The sequence below is a fragment of the Coenobita brevimanus genome, chromosome 110, assembly GCF_032717465.1.
Source record: "Coenobita brevimanus isolate Jiangsu-jjx chromosome 110, ASM3271746v2, whole genome shotgun sequence".
Lineage (NCBI taxonomy): Eukaryota > Metazoa > Arthropoda > Malacostraca > Decapoda > Coenobitidae > Coenobita > Coenobita brevimanus.
The window spans coordinates 49,392,948-49,407,947 of record NC_137063.1 but is presented as its reverse complement, the minus strand read 5'-3'; the positions used below and the strand labels follow the sequence as shown (position 1 = coordinate 49,407,947).

Sequence of the window (15,000 nt, the reverse complement as noted above, 5' to 3'; positions counted from 1 at the left end):
TCACCCCACTCCACATCACCCCACTCCACATCACCCCACTCCACATCAACCCACTCCACGTCACACTGCACCACATCACACCACCCCACTCCGCACCAACCACTCCACGTCACAGTACTCCTCGTCACACTACACCACTCCACACCACACCACGTCACACCACACAAGTCATCACAACACGTCATACCAAAAGGAAGTAATCGATGCGCCCGGAACCCCCGCATCTAGTAATTTTATAGTTGGTTGATATTCCATTTGATATTTTGTAATCCTCTCTCTCTCTCTCTCTCTCTCTCTCTCTCTCTCTCTCTCTCTCTCTCTCTCTCTCTCTCTCTCTCTCTCTCTCTCGGCTTCTTGGACGTCTCGTAACTATTATTAACCTGATATACACTTATAAGATTAACCCAAACCATATTTTGCAAAACTCAGTACTGTAAGTTCCCTCGTCGCTAAGAAAGCTAGTCTCATCTAATTTATGTATCACAAAGATGCACATAAATGTACATGGTATAGAGGGAACAGGGATCGTGTTGAAAGAAGCCTGATTGATTACGTGCTCGTAGAGAGGTCGTTGATGGGAATGGTTGCTGATACGAGGGCCGTGAGAGGACGATGTGGAGGTCTGTCAGATCATATGACTGTGGTAGGCAAGATCAAGCTGAGAGGAGTGAGGTGGATCAAGAGAGAGAGGAGCACTCAGGGAGAAAGACTAAAAGTTGAGAAGCTGAGAATCAAAGAAATGGCGGATGATTGCAGGACCAAAGTAGAGGAGGAGTTAGAATAAGTGAATTGGAATTAAATGGATCTGGACAGCCTGTGGAATGCATATCGGGATTGCCTAATTAGTTAGGAATGCTAAAGCGGTGTGTGGTGTGGCAAGAGTAACAACAAAGAAGAAAGGTACGGCATGGTGGGATGATGAGGTTAAGAGAGCAGTGGAGGAAAAGAGGAAGAAGTGGCTAAAGTATTTACAGGACAGAGGCTCAGTTGAAATAAGAACTGATTATATTGAGAGCGAGAAGTACGTAAAGAGACTAGTGAAGAGGAAAAGGGAGGTAAATGATGATCTAGGAAGAAAAATGAATACAAGCTACTCTGAAAATAGGAATTTATTCCGGAAAGAGGTGCAGAAATGTAGAAGTGACAGTGGAAAGAAATGTGATGGTGTGAAGGATGTAGGTGGTAGATTATTAACCCATGGGAATGAACTAAGGACCAGATGGAAAGAATATTTTGAAAGCTTGATGAATGGGAATAAAGAGAGCAGAGCGCCTGTAAACATGATTGGTTTTGGGGTGTGTGCAGAGAAGGAATGCAGTGCCACGAGACATGACACTAGCATAGGTGAAGAGCGCTGTGAAGCAGCTGCAGATGGAGCAGCTGGGGTTGATGAGGGATATGCAGAGATGATGAAGTGTAGTGGAAAGAAGTGCTCGTTGGAGATATGTAAGAAGGCATGGATGATTGAAATTGTGCCAGCAGAGTGGAAAAAGGCTGTGATTGTACCCTTGTACCAAAGTAAGGGTCAGCGAAGTTAGTGCAAGAATTACGCGGCATAAGTTTATTGAGTGTAGTAGGGAAGGTATTTGGAAGAATTATTATAGAGAAAGTAAGAGAGATATCAGAAGTCCTAGTGAGTGATGAATAGGGTGGTTTTAGGAATGGCAGAGGATTTTTTTTTAAATAACAGAACAGAGGAAGGAAAAACAAATGAATAATAAAAAACAATCCATACACCAGATTACTGGTGTCCTCTGTTTATAAAATGGCTGTAACAGTTTGACTTGAACAGCTGTGGGTTGAAGTTTGGAGGGAAACAACTCTGGGGAAGCGAGTTCCAGAGAGATCAGTTCGGGGAACGAAAGAATTCTAATAGGCAGAAGTTCTGCAATATGGCTGAGTGACATTCCAGCCATGAGCGCTACCAGATGCCCGTGTAGCACGAGGGAAGGCATGGAGAGGTGGCATCATGGACGCAAGTTTGTCTGAGCATTTTCCATAAAAATATCTGTAAAATAATGCAAGGGAGGCAACATTTCTTCTTGCTAGTAGGGAAGGTAGTTTATTTGTAATGGCAGGGTTGTTAATAATTCTAACGTCTTTATTCTGAATATTGTCTAGTTGTTTTAATGCAACCTCTCCACATCCATTCCACAAGGGTGAGCAATATTCAAGCTGAGAGCGCTCATGACTCTTATAAATTATAGCTAACTGCTCGTCAGTGAAGAAGTTACGGACTCTGTACAATAATCCAAGTTTCCTTGAGGCGGTTTTAGCAAGTGATCTAACATGAGAGGTCCAGCTGAGGGCATTGTTAAATGAGACGCCGAGAATTTCAGTACTTTTGGAGATGGGAATATTAGTAGCACTGAAGGTAATGTACGAATCTGGCAATATCTGTCTGTTAGTAAATTGTATATATTTAGTTTTACTAGCATTAAATGAGACAAGGTTGTTTTGTCCCCATTCACTGATCGTAGATAGGTCTTGATTGATGGAGATGGCTGTACTGAGTTGGGAGGTAGTGATAGACTTTGTAAATGGGTGTCTGAATTTGAATGAACTACTGTATGTAGTGTTGAGTCATCTGCATATGAATGGATGGGAATGTGGGTGACAGATAAGAGATCATTAATATGAACCAGGAATAGGGTTGGCGCCAGAACTGATCCCTGCGGCACGCCGGCGTTAATTGAGTGGAAATTGGAATGTACATCATCTACTTTTACTTTTATTTTCCTGTCACTGAGATATGAGGAAATCAAAGGAACAAAAGACGTTAGTCCATAGCAAGGGAGTTTGGACAGCAGGGAACGGTGCCATACTCTGTCGAAAGCTTTAGAAATATGAAGGGCTACTGCATGAGTTTCCCCATGTAGGTCAATTGATTGATGGATGGTATGAGTTAGGAGATTGAGTATGTCAATGGTGGAACTTTCCTGGCCAAAACCATATTGTCTATCGCTAATTAAGTTGTTGGATTCAAGATGTTTAACAATGTGCTTATTAATTAAAGTTTCAAATACCTTACCAAGAGAAGATGTGACAGCTCTTGCTCTGTAATCAGAGGGGTCAGAGGAACTTCCTTTCTTCGGAATTGGGTGGATATTGGCTTCTTTCCATGAATTTGGGAATGAAGACGTACGTAAGTACGTATGCATGTGTGGATCAAATATTTGCAGTGAGACATAGCAGAGAAGGCTTGTGAGAAAGACCATAAGGTGTTTATGGCATTCATGGATCTGGAAAAAGCAGATGACAAAGTGGACAGAGAAGGATTGTGGAAAGTTTTGCGCATGTACTGTGTAGATGGTAAGCTGCTAGGTGCCGTCAAGAGTTTTTATGATGGTAGTGAAGCATGTGTAAGAGTTAATGGGCATCTAAGTGAATAGTTCACGATGGTGTGGGCGTGCGACAAAGTTGTGTGATGTTCAATATATATATATATATATATATATGGATGGGGTGATAAGAGAATTAAAAACACGAGTAATGGAGAGGGGGAGGGCGTTGGTAATGAATGGTGATGGATGGAATATCTTAAATTTGTTGTATACTGATGATGCAGTACTGCTTGCAAATACCGCACAAGAACTTAGATTAGTGCAGAATTTTGCTGATGTCTGCGAGCGTCGTGTCTTAAGAGTAAATGTAGAAAAGGGTAAAGTGATGGTTATTGAGAGAGAAGGTGACTTCCAGTGCGATGTTGCGGTGAATGGAGAGAGACTGGAATTGGTGAGAGAGTTCAGGTATCTGGGTACAGTGATAGAAACGAGCGGAAAATGTGCAAAAGAAGTAGAAAGTAGTGACACAAGGAAGAAAAGTGGCTGATGCAATGAAGGCCTTGATAAGAAACAGAGGCTTGAGTGTTGCAGCTGCACGAGGCTTACATGAAGGAGTGATAGTGCCAACTTTGACATATGGATGTGAGACTATGGTGTGGCGTGAAAATGAAAAGTCAAGAGTAAGAGCAGTGGAGATGGGACTGCTGAGGAATGTATGTGGAGTACAGAGGGTGGATAGAATACGAAATAATGTGCAAAATCGAAGAGAGTGTACTGAGATGATATGGTCATTTGGATAGAATGGATAACAATAAAGTGGTGAAAAAGGTATATCTGAGCGAAGTTGGAGGAGGGAGGAGGCGATGTAGGTGAAGAAGAAGGTGGAGAGATATGGTGGATGAGTGTTTGAGGAAGAGAGGTTTGGAAGTCGGTGAGGCTAGGGAACTGACAAGAGATCGAGCTCGCTGGATGAATTTTGTGAGAAATGCATGATCAGGGATGTGGCACCCCTTTTTAACGTGGCAGCGTCCGGATTGACCTTATCGGATATGTTTGTATTGAAGCTACAGAACTTTATGAATGTTTTTGGCGTATCCGATAGAGCCAGGATTCCGGGGGCACGAATGATGAGTGAATGGAAGCGTGGCCCATTAGACTGGGCAAATTTGGGCTGTCTGGACATTGCTACTCCTCACCCTGCCCTAGGGTGGGAAAGGAGGTCCGGATGATGAATGATGATGGATGTGTCTCCCATTGCTGTGTCCCCTCCCTATGAACACATATATACTTTTGCTCATACATATATATATATACATACAGACACACACACAAAACTAGTCACACATATAGCAAAAGGGAGACTAGTTCATACACACATGTTTTACAGATACACAGTTATGCACCGACAAATACACTAAAACATAAATACATACATGCATGACCTCAAGAACACAGAAACACAAACACGCTTAGGTACACACAAAACCTTAGACACCCACACACACAGGACAAAATACATGCACACAAAACTTCACACGTGCCCACTTGTACATACAAGAACTCATTCTCAAGACATCAACACGCACATGTACAAGACTTCAACACACACACACACACACACACACACACACACACACACACACACACACACACACACACACACACACACACACACACACACACACACACACACACACACACACACACACACACACACAGCCCAAACTGACAACAACGTTGGCACAAATATGAGGCAGGAAAGTTATCACAGGTTGAAGTTCCCAATATGATCAAGTTGCCAACATTTCATTGCCTGTGGAGGTGGAGGCGGGGCTTCCACATTCTGGGAGGGGAAGGGGGGTTGATGGGGGAGGAGGGGGGGTCAGTGGAGATGGAGTTGGTTGAAAGGGGTCGGTGAAGGTGGCTGGGGAGTGCACATTGAGTTGCATTTTCGTCTTAAAGGTCTCTTGCAACACCATTTCATTGGAAAATCATATTAAATTTTGCCGCATTGCCACTCTCTAGAACGTATCTACCAATCGATAATATGTAAGAATATTTCTCAAAAAAATTTATTACAATTACAGCTAAAATGGATCATAATTTTTTCTTCTTTTTTGTAATAAGTTACTGAAAACCTGATATTTGGTGGGTAATTAAGGTGCTCCAATCGGATTGAGCCTGTGTAGGTTTATATCCAAGGGATGGTTGGGGTTTATTGCTCATGTAATGCCACTCAGGGATGAGTGAGGCTGGTCGCTTTCACCTTAAATATCAGGACCAACTTGCCTAGCCCCGGGCTTCTACGTTCCTCATGGGACAACACAGGATTCGATGATGATGATGTTACTGAAAACTCTTTTGTGGTAATACTGAAAATAATGATTGGGAAACCTTATTTGTAGAAAAAGGACATGTTGGAAAAAAATAAATAAATAAATCTGACATAGTCCGTATCCAGACCTAACAACAATTAATCTTCATCACTTTTAACAAAACACTAAGTCAACTCCAAACTCCCAAGAAGAAAAGCAGCAGTAACAACCAGCATTCCAGTATGCGGGGGTTTTCAGAAATGTCTCTCGCCAGCGCAGACCCTCGCCAAACTTGGAGGATATTGACGTTAGGTTGGCACAGGTTCTCCAGTGTCGTATAATGTAAACTTTGGAGGAAGCATAACTCGTGAGCGCGCTTTGCTAGGGCGACATGCCAGACAAATGAAGGGATTTTTTTTTTGTCTTGCTTTATTTGCGCTAAGTTCTGTCATCGGTAGGGTCTCTTATAGCTCTTATTTTAGAGAGAGAGAGAGAGAGAGAGTGAGTGTGAGTGTGTGTGTTTGTGTGTGTGTGTGTTATTTTCCTCTGCTCTACTCAAGTTCTGGTCATCAGCTTGTTATCAGACAATATTGTGTACCCTTGTGTGTGTGTGTGTGTGTGTGTGTGTGTGTGTGTGTGTGTGTGTGTGTGTGTGTGTGTGTGTGTGTGAGAGAGAGAGAGAGAGAAGGAGAGAGTTATTTTCTTTTTCTCCACTCGAGTTCTAGTCATCAGTAGGTTTTCAGACAATATTGTGTACCCTCGTTTGTGTGTGTGTGTGTGTGTGTGTGTGTGTGTGTGAGAGAGAGAGAGAGAGAGAGAGAGAGAGAGAGAGAGAGAGAGAGAGAGAACTTTGCAGTCGGGAAGACCTGTGATTCGAGTAGCAGGAGATAAAAGAAATAAAAGCTCATTCAGTAGTAATTACCGGGAGATAATAGTAAAGACATATAATGATCTTCTGTGAAATAATGTTAATATACACGAATATCGGGAAAAATAATTATATATCCTTATATTTTTTACTAAACTCCCACGAACAAAACTCACAGGGGAGGTTAAATCACTGCTCAAGTCAATTATTTATAAACATAATACAAGTCAAATGGAAATCAGGGTTTATACCGACGAAGGCCAAAAAAATAAGGTTTTCTATCATTCCTGAACTCGCACAGAAGCCTCCCTCCCGCCTCTTCCAGATGAGATGCAGAGGAAGGATGATCAATACATGTTAAACCCAAGATACGATAAGTAAATGAGGTTGAACTGTGCAAGTGGGGTTCATGTTTAATGCAGACAGGTAAATATTGTGTTAAAAGAGCTTACTCGTGAAAGCCAGCATTGCCTACTTTGAGAGAGAGAGAGAGAGAGAATTAGTTAAGCAGTCAGAGGAAATTACATAAAAATAAGAGAAAAAAAGCTAAAGGGCAGACATGAGAGGCAAAGGGAAGCTAAAATCAATGTCCCTTTGGAGGCTTCAAAGGGAGAGATAAAGCACCGTCTCGCTTACGCAAACAAACCTGCTGCAGACGAGGTCCTTGTGTGTATGTGTGTGTGTGTGTGTGTGTGTGTGTGTGTGTGTGTGTGTGAGAGAGAGAGAGAGTGTGTGTGTGTGTGTGTATGTGTGTGTGTGTGTGTGTGTGTGTGTGTGAGAGAGAGAGAGAGAGAGTGTGTGTGTGTGTGTGTATGTGTGTGTGTGTGTGTGTGTGTGTGTGTGTGTGAATTGGAAAGGCGCTTTATTATGAAGACGAGATGGAAAACGGAAATATGATCATGAACGGTGAATAGCGTGTGTGTGTGTGTGTGTGTGTGTGTGTGTGTGTGTGTGTGAATGAGTGTGGGTGTTTGGTTGCCTACGTGTGAATAGGATGAGAGAGAGAGAGAGCGAGAGAGGGAGGGAGAAGGTATATATCTAATGTATATAATCTTGCACAGTTTCATCTTATACACAAACAAATATTATGATGAGAGGAAACATAAGGATTCACTGGGGACTGGCAGTGATGAGATTGTCCAAGAAGAGTCTGTGGAAGAAATAGAGGAAAAAAGATTGAAGTCGAGGAAAAGGAGGAAAAGACTATAGGACAAGGAGATGATCTTGAGGGAAAAAGAGAAGGAAAAAGAGGGAGAAAATACAAATCGAGGAAAATGAGGGAAAACTAAAGGGAAAGAAGATGATTTAGAAGGAAGAGGAAATGGAAAAGGAGGAAGAAAGAGGAGAGAAAAAACAAAAGAAGGAGACACAGGCGAAGAAGAAGGAAAGGAAGTGAGAATAGTCGAAGAAAAGCAAGGAAAGAAGTAGAATGAATGGAAAAGAGGGCAAATAAGAGGGAGATAATTTAGTAAGGAAGAGATGAAACGAAACAAGTGAAGGAAAGATGACGGAGGAGAAGGAGAAAGAGAAATGAGAGAAGACGACGAGGAGGGAGGAGGGAAGAGAGCAAAGGTAATCATTTATAGAGAACGGGAGAGGGAGAATAAGGAAAGAAAAATGAGAAAGAGGAAGAAGAGGAGGAGGAGGAGGAGAAAGTGGAGGAGGAGGATAAATGATAGAAGCAGGAACAGGAAGGGAATAAGTGAACGAAGAAGAAAAGGTGGACAAAGAACACACAGAAACAGCAGGAAGAAGAGGAGGAAAATTGGGGGGGAAAGAGGAAGAGGAGAAGAAAGAAGAATGGGAGAAGGACTGACGAAGAAAGGCCGTAGGAGGAGCAATACGAAGAGGAAAGGGAATTGGAGACGGTGGAATTTGAGGAGGAGGGTATGAAAGACGGAAATGCTAGAGGAAGAGGTCGATAAGAGAGTAAGAAGAACAGGAGAAGGAGGAGGAGGAGGTAAAGGAGGATGGGACGAGAGAGAGAGAGAGAGACTGGAAGAGGAGGTTAAGAAGAGAGTAAGTAAAACTTGAGATGGATGAAGAGTAAGAGAAGGAGGAGGAAAAAGAAGGGGAAGACAGAGAGGAAGTGGATGAATGTAAGAGGAAAGAGACCAAGTTTAAGAGGAAGAGAGGGAGAGAGCCAAGATGAAGAGAAGGGAGTTAATTAAATATGGAGCTCCAGCAAGAGGCACTCAGCTGTTCCTGGTCTTCTCAGTATTATCCTATTCACTGCAATTATGTGGTTTTAATCTCTATTCATTCCACCTATTCTCGTCGGTTGAGGAAGCTCCCCAACACCTCTTCCTAAGCGATTTGTTTTTGCATAGTATAGCTGTATTGGAGAGATTCATTTAACACAGCAGGACAGTTAGGTGTAATAAGCAAAATAAATCGTTTAGGAAAAGGTGCTAGGGAGCTTCCTTAACTGATTAGAATACGGGCCCTAGAGACACCTTAATTCAGCTCAGGGGTAAATCTCTTATCGGAAGGGGGATAAGGAAGGCCATATCTAACCCCTCCAGTTGGAAAAGTCTCTCTCCTAAGCTCAATAAAATCGTCTGGAGATAGCAGATGCAAGACATAAAACACGCCATCGGGTTGAAGGAGCTAACTTCTCCTCACCGATCTTATTCTTACTTTTTCCTGTCGACTTTATTCACATCGATACATTTTTCAATTTGCAGGAGTTAGTTTTTTACTCACTGGGTTTTCAAGTTATTTAGCAGATTTTTTTTTTTTAAATATTGTAGAAGGAAGTTATTACTCAAAGGAGAAAAAACATATTTGTCAGGCCCTATCAGTAATGTCAAAATGTTACGAAAAATAACAGGTCTACGAATATATTGCCAGATATTATGGAGTATCGAGAAATTTGGAGGATCAAGTTTTTATTTATTGTATTTGATTTTGTTTTATTATTTTCTTTTTTGCTGGAATAGATTTCAGATGCTTCACGAAAACATTGAAGTGACAAGATTATCATGACGTGAAATGCGATGTAAACGGCGCGCACTGGACGGGTATCATGTTCACGGAAATCTGTCAGTAAATATTCCTTTGGAGGAAACTCTGAGCAAACCAGACTGTTATTGGCGTCTGGGGGAAGGTCAACACCCTTACTGAGCCAGACCAGGTGAAGTGGGCGGGACTGTGAAGTGGCGTGTTGTCTTCACTTCATCGCTAAGCAATCTCGGTGGATTCACACACACACACACACACACACACACACACACACACACACACACACACACACACACACACACACACACACACACACACACACACACACACACACACACACGAGACATAGTAAACAGCACGAGTTAATACCAGCACACACACACACACACACACACACACACACACACACACACACACACACACACACACACACACACAAGACGCAATAAACAACACGTCAATTCGAATAAAGGTCAAGCACCCACAACTTAGCATAAATTAGTTCTCAAAGGAGTCGATGCCGATGAGGGGGGCCTTCGCAAGATGGCACTGACAGAGCTGCGCGTCTCCGTTGTCGGACTCCTACTACTACTATTACCAGAGCATACAATCCTTCCTCTTCAATACAGTATCTACCTATCTACTGTATCTACCTTCGTACCTGCCTACTTACCTACCTACCTTATTCTCTTTTCCTTTCTGAGATGACTTGGCAATTAGTGGGTTACATTACACCTAGTTTCTTTTAATCCATTAAGTATGATGATGATGATGATGATGATGAAATACCGTGGAAAATTGTTTTAAAATTGATGATGATAACGATGACGATGATAATGATGGCAGCAAATTCACCCCCCAGCAACACACTGGAAATATGTGTGTGTGCTGTGTTTACCCTGATCAGCTGAGTGCGCCATCCAATTTCAGTAATGTTTACAGAAATGTTTAGTGCCAAATGGGCTGAGTTATTGCCATGTTTTACTTTTATCTATTTTTTTTACGGCAGTGCTCTTGCTGTTCCTGTTGTTTGGTGTCAGAAAAAAATTATCACACACACACACACACACACACACACACACACACACACACACACACACACACACACACACACACACACACAGAACAGTAAATATAAAACTAATTAAAACAGTGAGTAGGTCCAAGACTTCGAAACTGCATCACTGGCTTCTGAGATTTGCTGCTCGCTACGTCGTTAGAGAGAGAGAGAGAGAGAGAGATTCAGCCTGGCGTGATGTCTTTTCCTTTTTTTTTTTTTTTTAATGAAGGAGGAACCAAAGGCCAGAGCCAGCAAGACTGTTCCCTCCAGGAAAATACAAAAACAGGCCAGAAAGCTCAACATTGTTTTACTATCAGTAGAATCTCCATTTAATTACAGCTCTATAGATGCACACTTCACACGAAACAGTCTGATACCACAAACGATGGGTATTGAAAAACCCAATTATTCTGCCGTTAGTGCAATGGTGATGCATTATATATCGTATCGTTTCATATTTCCTAAGCAGCAATTAAGCTGATAAAAGACGAACCACACTGAATCATCATGAGCTGTAGTGATTATTTAGCATATTATGAAACTCTTCCTGAACGATAATTTTTGATCGACTGTGCATTAATAACACCATGAGAGGAAATAATGTGTGGCATAAATCGCAATGGAAGAGGTGTTAGAAAATTTCTAGTATCTCTTCAATTAAGAGCTTTGCCAGACTTGGATATAATCTTCCCTTTGAACAGGTCATACCCCGTGAGAGCAAGACCCTTAACATATTTTCTCTTGCGATTTAATTTTAGATATGGGTGGTTAATAAGGTTTTGTACGCTACTTATGCGGAGCATGGCGATATTGGAAGGATTTATGTAGCGCAGACAAGGACAGCAAGGTGTAATCAAGAAAACAAATCGATTAGGAAAAAGTGTTAGGGAGCTTCCAGCACCGACGTGAATACGGGACACTGGCTTCTGTTCCCAAAGAGGATTCCAGTGAGAGGCTTTCCGCGCGGCTCTCAACACGCCGTAAACTGAATCGCCACAGAGTCGTTGCTTGGGGATGAGCCTTAATGTTTCTAGGGCAGCTTAAACTAGAACAAAAGCTCTGTATTTTGGCTCTGTCCTCTCGCTCTAAATTTTCACTAAGGGGTAAACTCTCGGCTTTCTAAATATATATGGATGTGTATTCTCTCTCTCTCTCTCTCTCTCTCTCTCTCTCTCTCTCTCTCTCTCTCTCTCTCTCTCACACACACACACACACACACACACACACACACACACACACACACACACACACACACACACATTTTCGCGGCCACACAGTATCGCCTTGTTAACGTTCCCTCCCACATTGTATGCCAAACTTTATAAGAGAAATAATCCTGTAAATCAACTCTGGAACTGTCTTTAGTATGTCTTTCCCACTGTTTATGATCTCCAGTCTCCACTTTCGAAACTCATTGCATCAGCCATTTCGAAGGAGAAGTATTTCGATGGTGTTTTCCTCGCCTGGTCAAGAAAGAGACATGAATCGCAGGCTCTCTCTCTCTTCGGTTTTCCCATCATTCCACGTAAAAGTCAGAAAACGTATATATAAAGAAAAAACAGAACCGATATATCCTTGCTCTCTTTGGCGCCTCAGAAGACGTGCTGTTCCCGACACACACGAACTTTGCGTCTTGTATTTTTGCGGGTTCTCTTGCTGGCTGTCAAAGGATCGCTCCCAGAAGAAAAGGAAGGCAGGAGCGTCTTCGTACTCACCGCAACGACGCAGGCAAGAAGGATGGATGTGGCAATGTGTGTGCGTGGGTGGAATGGGATTGTGAGTGTGGGGGGAGGGGGATTGTGTGAGTGTGGGGGAGGGGGATTGTGAGTGTTGGGGGAGGGGGATTGTGAGTGTGGGGGGAGGGGGATTGTGTGCGTGTGGGGGAGGGGGATTGTGTGTGTGTGTGAGAGAGAGAGAGAGAGAGAGTGAACGATAGGAAACGAACCGAGATGCTGCATTTCATCCAGTCTTCTTTCTCCCTTGTCGCATCTCTGTCTGTCTGTCTGTCTCTGTCTGTCTCTCTCTCTCTCTCTCTCTCTCTCTCTCTCTCTCTCTCTCTCGTGGAGTTTTTAGCATGAGGGTCACAAAGGAAGGAACCAATATTGGCCAAGGAGCTGGGCATTATGTGTTTGTGTGTCCGGGAGAATGTTGCCATGGTTAAAGAGAGAGAGAGAGAGAGAGAGAGAGAGAGAGAATGTGCGTAAGTTTCAGTGATTGAGTGATCGATTGATGCGTGGATTTATAAACTTGTACCGTAGCAAGATGGATTGATGACTAGATAGAGAAACATAAATTAATAGATAGGTAGATAGGTAGAAAGATGGACAGGCAACCAGGTGAGCAGACAGGTATATAAATGGTAAAATTGAGTGTGTGTGTGTGTGTGTGTGTGTGTGTGTGTGTGTGTGTGTGTGTGTGTGTGTGTGTGTGTGTGTGTGTGTGTGTAGACTTCCTTTCCTGGGAGTTCCTTGTCTCGGCCGTAAGTGGCTTCAGTAAGGAATGTTTCTCAAGGTGACGTATTCTCCTTTGATCATGTTGCATTGCATGTTGCAGGAATTGAAGTCTTACAGATATTACATGAGCAAAAGGTGTCTTCATGTTGCTCATTAAGGTTACTCATACCTGAAGTTACGTTCGCGACAATGACTCTCTCTCTCTCTCTCTCTCTCTCTCTCTCTCTCTCTCTCTCTCTCTCCCCCAGCCATGATTATATTTTCAGTGTACGATTATACAAGATTATTTATATAGCTCACATATACAAGACATCCTTTTAATGTAGTACCTGTTTGTTCTGTTATTTATCACCATTTCTGAAAATTTTAGGAAGAGGACTTTGAGGTTATTCACACTTGTGGAGAAAATGAGAAAGAAAGTCAGTGAAGGAAAGTGTATAGAAACGAAACTGGTTGAAAAAGAGGAGGAAGTGAGACAAAGGACGTGGGTGAAAGATAAAAAGAGAGACCTGGAAGATGGAAAATTGACAAGGGATACTATCAAGAATACAGATTAACAGAGTATACAGAAAGGAAGATGGTGGAGGAAAGAGGAAGGGAAGACCAAGCAAGTGGCTGAAATATGAGGAGGATGAATACCAGAGGGACAGTGCTTTAGATTTGTTGAAGGGAGTGGAGAGAGGGCGACAGACTAGGTAACTTAATTTTATCATGGATGACTCTGAGGACGTCTTAAAAGTAGGCGCCTGGCAAGAGAGAGAGAGAGTGGCTGAGGGATCTTTAGATAATCCATCAGTGGCGCGGCTCGGCTACATCATTGCCACCACATGAGGGAGTCTCCAGCACCAATTAATGGGCAGAAAAAATATGAGAGGTCTGAACTACATCCGCCCCTCTCTTTCAGCATAAGCTAAATCGAGTTAAGTTTCAGTGGTTCCTGCTTTTTCATTTTCTTTTCGTCCTGGTGGTCAGAGGCACCAATTAGACTAAGGGTCATATGTAGAGCGTAGGTTGCAGGTCCCAAAAAAGCAGCTGTGTGTGTGTGGGTGTGGGTGTGGGTGTGGGTGTGAATTAGATCAGCTGCAGGGACAATCTTCTCCCTATAGGTCGGGTGACAGAAATTTGCGTTTTACGTACCTGGCCCAGATTTTTTCGTCCTTATGCAGCTTATTTCACTCAGGTCAATGGTGCAAAAAAAAACAATCCATTGACTCTCCATACTCTCCATGGCTCTTTTTCGTGACTAGCATCATACATTAGTGTTAGTCTAGTTCTCCAACTCTGCATTTACGATGGAGAGATAGCTGTTTCAGGCCAGGTTAGAGTAAAAACAGTATAGAAACATGCTTCCTCAGGCGAACAAATATGGATCAGAGAGAGGTGCATGTATTGAGAACAGCGCATGTAAAAGTAGGAGCGTTGTACTGGCTACGTTGATGTGCGTATTAGTTTTATATACATCTGTTGGAACTGACGGGGTGTTAACATAGGGAAATACATGAACACACATACTACCAGCTTCACATTAAATCTCCGCCACGATTGGATTCGAAGCAAAACTTAACGAACTACAGGTAGAGAGACGAACACGATAACCACTCAGCCACACGGAATAAGAGGACTGTATTAAAAGTACTGCTTCCACCAGCACTTATCCTAATATTTCCCTAGTTGCCAGCCTCATCAGCTCCATGAAATTGCCCTTCCCCTCGACTCACCAGGCCATTACAAAGCAAGGAGTTGATCCTTTGCCAGCTCCCTTTGTGCTCATTCACGTCTTCGCTCTGAACGGGAGTGGTGCGAAGGGACGAGATGATGCGTATGTGTGTGTGCCAGCGCTGCCTCGGCTTCGATCAGAGGTTGTGTGTGTGTGTGTGTGTGTGTGTGTGTGTGTGTGTGTGTGTGCAATATAGTAAATGTGTCTGCATATGATAATATTTTTGCCTGTATGTCGCTGTAAATATTTCAAGGCGTGGATGTGCAAATGTTACCTTACGTGTGTGGTGTGTGTGTGTGTGTGTGTGTGTGTGTGTGTGTGTGTGTGTGTGTGTGTGTG

General features: G+C 42.8%; 1 protein-coding gene across 1 annotated transcript in view; it reads right to left on the bottom strand.

Moving 5' to 3' along the window:
* LOC145417582 (zwei Ig domain protein zig-8-like) overlaps positions 1-15,000 on the bottom strand; it is a 128,734-nt gene that overhangs the window by 18,763 nt on the left and 94,971 nt on the right. Inside the window, exon 4 of the mRNA XM_080286286.1 lies at positions 14,370-14,372. Coding sequence (XP_080142412.1) covers positions 14,370-14,372 — 3 coding nt within the window. The remainder of the gene's footprint in view (positions 1-14,369; positions 14,373-15,000) is intronic.